At 40.3% G+C, this 7,078-nt stretch overlaps 1 protein-coding gene across 1 annotated transcript in view; it reads right to left on the minus strand.

The window, feature by feature from the left end:
* Positions 1-290: 290 nt before the first annotated feature.
* Positions 291-7,078, minus strand: part of LOC108799491 (cytohesin-1) — a 49,332-nt gene continuing 42,544 nt past the window's right edge. The window contains exons 10-13 of the mRNA XM_018571353.1: positions 6,619-6,695; positions 4,434-4,505; positions 2,832-2,986; positions 291-510 (exon numbers count right to left, since the gene is read on the minus strand). Of these exons, the coding sequence (XP_018426855.1) occupies positions 432-510; positions 2,832-2,986; positions 4,434-4,505; positions 6,619-6,695 (383 nt within the window). The 3' untranslated portion in view covers positions 291-431. The remainder of the gene's footprint in view (positions 511-2,831; positions 2,987-4,433; positions 4,506-6,618; positions 6,696-7,078) is intronic.

The raw sequence follows: 7,078 nt of genomic DNA on the forward strand, positions 1-7,078 counted from the left end.
TTGGTGTCCACTGCAGCCAAAATATCACAGTGATTACAGATGCTTCCAGTTACCTATGACACCAATCTCTGCAGCATTATCTACCTCAAAGTGGTTGCACAGAACAACTCATTTTCACATCTAATCATTGTGCAGTCAAGTTGTACTTGTTGCCCTTGCAGCCTGTGGCAAGAGACCTTTGGCAGTTTGCTCTTTTTATTACAGAACTTGCGCAATAGTAGCACCCTATTGTGTTTACCTTTTGCAGCCTGTACAGAGCAAAATGACAGGCAGCAGAGTTCAAAGGTTTGAGATTAGTTGGTGTTTTGAAAGCAAAGACATATAAAAGGGTGGTAGGGAAAGCTGAAATATTCCACCGCAATCTAGGTTTAATGATTGTCAAGTTAAATTTATGGACATTGTTTACTTCCTATGTCCTCAGAAGATCCAGACTAATGCCTTTTTAATGAAGACACCTTCTTCTTTCGGGTAGCCAGCATTTCATAGAATGGGTCTTTGCTGATGGCAGCTCTGCATAAAAGACAAACAGGAATGAATGAAGCTGGTTACATACATCTGATCATTCAGCATTATTGAAATTATAGTTACATCCATTTCTAAATGTAGTTGTTTTTTTTTTTTTATAAGGCTGACTTGAAATTTGTCTAGATCTTTTTGAATGTTTTTGAACAAATAAATATATATTTGTTACAAATATATGGTATATTAGGTCCCCTATGCACAGGTAATTTCCACCTAATTTGAAGTTACATTCTAGGATCACCAGAACCCACCAACAGAGATGGTCTGAGGACCCTCCTAAGTTGAGGAGATATGGTCTGCCCAACCTATTTGTGCACTCCTCCCTCCCTTTTTGTATCAACACACTGATGAAACTGAAGAACTAAAACTGAAGAAAGCCCCATGTTCCTGCTGTGACAGTGCCCCTTCACCTTGTATAAGAGCAAGGACCTGGATTTCGCAACGGCTGATACTTCTGGTTTGCATGTGGCCATTAGCTCCTGTGGCCATGCACTCCATGATAGTTAACAGGAGGATTGATAGCATGTGCACGGGGGTGCAACATGATGCGTTTATTGTTAAGGCCCTCACATGATAAAATGACACACGGGGGCATTGCATGTGATGGCATTGGGGAACACCCTAGGTTGTCATTAAGGGCAAAGTGGGCAGACACCCTGTCTCACCTGCATTTCTCCCCCTTGGCTGAGGATACAAGGGCACACAGGCTTAAAAGAGAACTATGGGGTAAGTGTTTTTCCCCATAGTTCTCTTTAGCGTCACTGGAGGACATATACTAACCTCCTCCCATTACCCAAAGCTCAGTATATAGCAGGCTATTGTCCGCGATATACCGAGAGCACCGCAGCTGGGACGGATCCCGACAATACTGTCGAGATCCACCCAGCTGCATGAGTGACATCTGACTCTACCTATCTAGAGGCAGAGCCAGCTGTGCCTGCCCCTTTCGCTGTTCATTCCTCCACTCAGCGCTGGAAGATCGGAGGGAACCCCTGCGGGGAGCGGTGACTGACAGTCGCGGGGAGCGGTGACTGACAGTCACCGCTCACTGCAGGGAGACGATCGGTGCATGTTTCTGCTCACTTTCCGATCCATAGAGCCGACCTGTGACAGCTTCTTTGTCACAGGTCGGCTCTAACTATGGAGGATGAGTGGAAATTAGTCACCTCATAGTTCTCTTTTAAGACAAAGCTAGTACAGGCTTCCAACATCAAAAACTTTGAAGTTGGAGACTTAATAGTGGGGAATTAGAAACCCGTTCCAATGGGAGTTAGTGGGGGGACTCATCATCCCTAACCATGCCTGCTTGCCCCATAGCTCTTCAAAGACTTGGAGACAACCAGTGTGCTCCACAAAGGTAGACAGTGGCCAAAGGTTTTTGTAAGTACTTTTGCATATATGAAGCAAGGCTTGTTACAGACATGTGATGATTATAAGACCGGTAGTGTTCGATATATTCTTTATGTGTCTATGATTAGATAAATAATGTTTGTGTCATGTTTGCCCTTATGATGATGATAACAAAGATCTTTGGCATGGTCCGATGCCTTACCCAAAAGGAAATACCGTATGTAATATATACTGCATTTTAACAGTCCTGACATGTGGTGATGGCATTTGTTTTCTTTTTTCTCAGGTTTCTATCCTCTTTATCGTCACCTGGTGATTCTGCCAGTAAGACACCGTTAGAGTGACATTGCTCGCTCTCTGCACTACATCTTTAGAGGAAAGGTGTTGCCAGTCTACAAACTTTCCTCCCTCTACTAATCTCTATTACAAAAGGAGGGAGTTGTTTCACAAAAGAAAGCTAGGAAAGCTGATAACATTGTTTAGGATATCACTTCAGAGCGCAGGAAGTTACAAGGACCCTGGATTTATGGTAGGATCAACAGATATATTTCTCTCAGAGATTGTAAGCTCTCACGGGCAGGGCCCTCCTTACTATCTTGTCTTGAATTGTATTGTAATGTCCCTATATTGTAAAGCGCTGCGCAAGTTGCTGGCATTATATAAATCCTGTAAAATAATATTTTTGCAGAAAATGTTCTTAGATTTGGTAGAAATGCTAGCTTCTTTTTTAGACTAAGGACTGGTAAGCTGTACTATATTTCTATTAGCAGTAATGTCCCTTAAAGCCACACCCATAGTTTTCCTCACCATACAAAAAACACACTACTTGTATTATCTGTCTTTTTAGCATATAAAAAAAAAAACGAAAAAAAATGTGGACACTGGACAGCACTGCTCTTGAGCATTTGTATACTTCTACTTTATAAATGCAGTTGGATGCATCAGTGGATGCCACTTACATTATGCTTTTTATCCACTCGTCCTTTTCTTCTGCTGAAGGGGCAGAGATGCGATAAACTGTGTGATTACCCTCTACCACTCTTCCATCAGCCTCTGTCTTGCATGCTTTGATCACCTGGTCTTTGTTGTCTGGTATAAAGAGCTCAAAAGAGTTCTAAAAAGAAAAGAACAGCAAAGAAAGACAATTCTGTGAGGAATAAGTAGCAGGTACTGAGGAAAGGAGAAGGATCATGATAATTGCTGGGCTGGTTTTCAGTGAAGTTTGTAAAGAAAAGGATTGTTAAAAGCAAATCCAGGCAAAAGTAAACAAAGCATAGAATGCAATAAAAGGAGCCTCCCATGGGGTCAACTTTGCAAAAGTGATATGTATTTTCAGCACAGCTCTGCTGTAATCGCACTAGGAGTGTGGATGATTGTACCGACATCATATCAGGGATCTGTGTAAATGATAATCCAGCACTCATTAAAGTCACTAAACTTTCACCGCAATGGAACAACACTTTATTCTTAAAGTGACACCAAACTCAGGAGTTAAGTACCTTAACTATTAGCAATACTGGACCTTATTTGTGCATGACTCAGTTGTAGATCCTCAAATCATCTCTGTATTCATATGGACACTGTTCTTCCTTCTGGAGGGTGGCTACTTTTGTTCCTCATGGTCCCTGTGTGTGTTGTAAAGTAGACACCGCTCCAAGCCTGCTACTGTGATGGACTACAATTTCAAGTTTAGTTTACTAATTTGTACTGAGATTGTAGTCCATCACGGGAGCAAGCTTAGAGTGGTGGCTACTGTACAACACACAGAGGGACCATGGGGAACAAAAGTAGTCACCCTCCAGAAGGAAGGACAGTATCAGCACCAATTCAGAGATTATTTGAGGATCTACAGCCGAGTGATGCACAAATAAGATAAATTTTTGTTGATAGTTAAGATACCTGAATGCATTATTAAGATTTAACTGCAGAGTTTAGTGTCACTTTAAAATGAGCTTAGCTTTACTGCAACTGCAGGAATACATCACCCTGACTGTACCATGTTAGCCTCACTTTACTTTTTCGAATTCCTAAATCCACTCCAATGCTAAACTAGCTCTTTATGGACCCAGAAAACCATGAATGCCACAGATCTCAAAAAACATTTGCATGAAAAAAAAAAAAAAGGTTTAGTACCATTGTGTAAAACCATCAAGCCATTAAATGGAAAAAAAATGCCTGAAGGTCTGGTGGGTCCTAGCGTTACTGAAGTGTGCTGTGAACTCCAACAAGATGATCATACAGACCGGTTTTACTAAAAGGACAAAAGCCATTATTGATGCATCTCTCAAGTTTTCCACATTCACTTTACTGAACACAAATTATGGAAGGTTTATACACTACACTGGGTTTGATCATGCAAAGAAAACCTAGGCTTTTCATATGGACAGGTTGAGTTTTACTCATTGTCCAACAATGCTTGTAATTATTTCAGGAAAGACCTTTGCACAGATTCAAAACAACAGAGAAGCGTTATACAAACTGAGCCTAGTCTGCTCTATACTGTGCTGCTGTCACAAGGATAAAATGTGCTTCATCAAATTATTTTCCATGAGAAAACTCACAGGCTTCTTAGAATCCTCAACCTCCCGTATACTGAGGTTCTCCAATGGTATTATCCCACGGGGCTCCTTGTCCTACAAAACAAAGTGTAATATTCAATATCAAAACTGCAGGCATTACAGTGAATCCAAAAGCTAACTCAGTTATTGATGTCTATAAATGAAGTCGCAATACATATAATAGAAAGTATATCGCAACACAAAAAAAATTTCTTATGTAAAGATAAAGATGTAAAAATAAAGGGTTTAGGATATAACATGCCTATACACTTTAAAACTGATTTTAATATTTAAATTACAACAGAGCTGATTACATTTTACAGATAACAACAGAACCTCAGAGAGTCAGATTAAAGATCCTGTGGAGGGAATTTTGAATTTCTAGGACTCTGGCCTGTGAAAGAGTCCATTAAAAAAACAAAACAAAAAAAACAAAAAAAAGAAGAAGTATAAAAAACAGCACTGTGACTCAGGACAGTGCACACACATATCGCCCCCGCACCTCTACAGTACCACAAATACAAATCGCCTACAAAAAAGGTGGAAATGGGATTAAAAGGTGCCCATAACCTGCCGATTTCACGCGATTATCGTACGATAATTGACAGGTGTATGGAATAGAAGGCATGGGACCGTTTCTACTGTACGGTCGCACGTCTTTCGCCTCACGAGCAGGCTCGAAAATCCGCCGAGAATTGTGCGATTCTCGGGTTTGTTGCCTGCCCGTAAGACAAATGCCGCACGGGCCGGTGTGCGCAAGTGCACACTGCCTGTTCAGCATTGCAGTCATCAGAAGCCCGCCCCTCAGCGGGGCGGGCTTGCGATGATCGCAAGTACAATCTGCCTGTCCAAGATGGGCAGATCGTACGTTTTTTTAATTACCTTACAACCATCGCAAGACAAAAGTTTTGCGATGGTTGTAAAGTGTATGGCCAGCTTCAGAGAGGTTCTAACCATTGACACCTAATCTGGAACACCCGATTCTAATTTCATGGATCTAAAGTGATGGTTAATGTAGGGATGTACTTTTCTCACAATGCAAATCTGCATTTTTGATCACTTGGATTATGAGAATTAATATACTTATGTGTCATTTGTTCAAGTGTATCACCTTGATCTGTACACACTGTTTGAATGACTAATGTTTGCCTACTCACACATGTTGAAAATGTCAACAATTTCCACAGTTTTTCACATGACTGTATACCGTGTGTACCACTAAACTCTGAGCCCAGTGATGCCCTGCGCACACACTGAAGCATGAAAGGGAGGCTGAAGAGTACAGGACACAATGACAAGAGGCTACGGCCCTGACCTGAAAAAGTGTTAAAATCAGAAACTGAAGAAAAAAAAAAAAAAATCATATGAACTAGAGAGAAAGCTAAATCAAATGGATTTTCTCTCTTTAGCACAGCTAATATGTTTTCTGGATTGCATTTAATTGGGTTGACCAACTGATTTTGTTTCCTCAAGTTTCCCTTTACTTTTGTTTTAGGGATATGTATGGTATCTTTCAGATGAGCCTATAATTAAGGTGTAATGGCCCACTTTCAGTATTTTGCTTGAAGGTAGAAAAAAAAGCACATGAACCAAGATGTGATGGCAGACTTGCTGTGACTTGTGCAGTACGAGTAAAATTCTGGTCAGTTTACATCACTGCCTAAAGCAAGTCCTCTGTACATGTACCGAGCTGAAAGGATCACTTTTCTAATTTAAGGGGAAGAATCCTCTAAGAATTCCATTGCAAATGAGAATGGAGAGGAAGAATTTCTATATCAACAGCCCAGTTGAGTGTTGCTTCTCAAAGCAAGAGCTTTTTGAGTCTTAAGGTTTAGCATTATGTTATTTGTGGTTATGCAAGTTTTCCTTATCTATACAAAAGTACCTCAGGGGTGTCTTTACCTCCAATGGATCTGTGAAGCTGCCTGTGGAATTCAGTCAGTACCCAGACTTGGTCAGTTGTTTTACATGCTTACTATTGGTTCTTAATATACAATGTAAAATTCTGGTCATAATAAAGCCCATCTGAAGTTGCTTTCCCGGTGACAACCCTTTAGTCAGGACTCTAGCTCTATTTCATCATAATACGCCTTTCTAATGTACATTTTGCTGGTGACAAATCTCCCTCAAATGTTATGCCTGTCCATACATATGTGCAAAATATCACATTCAAAAACATTCATCTCACCGTTGTGTACTCAAAATAGTACAGGCAGTTGTCAGTCAGAATAAACCATCGTCTTTTCCATGTTTTAACACGACCTCCTGAAAAGGCCAATAGAGGGGTAAATGGCAGTTGCAGTAAAAAGAGTTCAAAGTGTAAAAAGCAGTAGTAATACAATATGCAGCTAAGGTTATGCAGCAGAATTTGACTGAATAGCTATTAAAAAGGTGACATGCAATAGCAAACATCTGACACATCAAAGCAAAAAGGGACTTGCACCTTTAAAAAGGAATACATTCGAAATGTATAACGGCAGGTGGAACATGGCTGTAACCGCTTTCCACCTTCAAAACACAGAACACTCACATATATACAGTATGTGCACAATGAACCGGTGCACTCAGTATAGCATACTGTATGTTCTTAGAAAATGAACAGGCTGTAAAAAAAAATTATATATATATATATATATATATATAGCAAA

This window comes from Nanorana parkeri, unplaced genomic scaffold (genome assembly GCF_000935625.1).
Source record: "Nanorana parkeri isolate BGI_ZX_2015 unplaced genomic scaffold, ASM93562v1 scaffold1740, whole genome shotgun sequence".
NCBI classification, from domain to species: Eukaryota; Metazoa; Chordata; class Amphibia; order Anura; family Dicroglossidae; genus Nanorana; species Nanorana parkeri.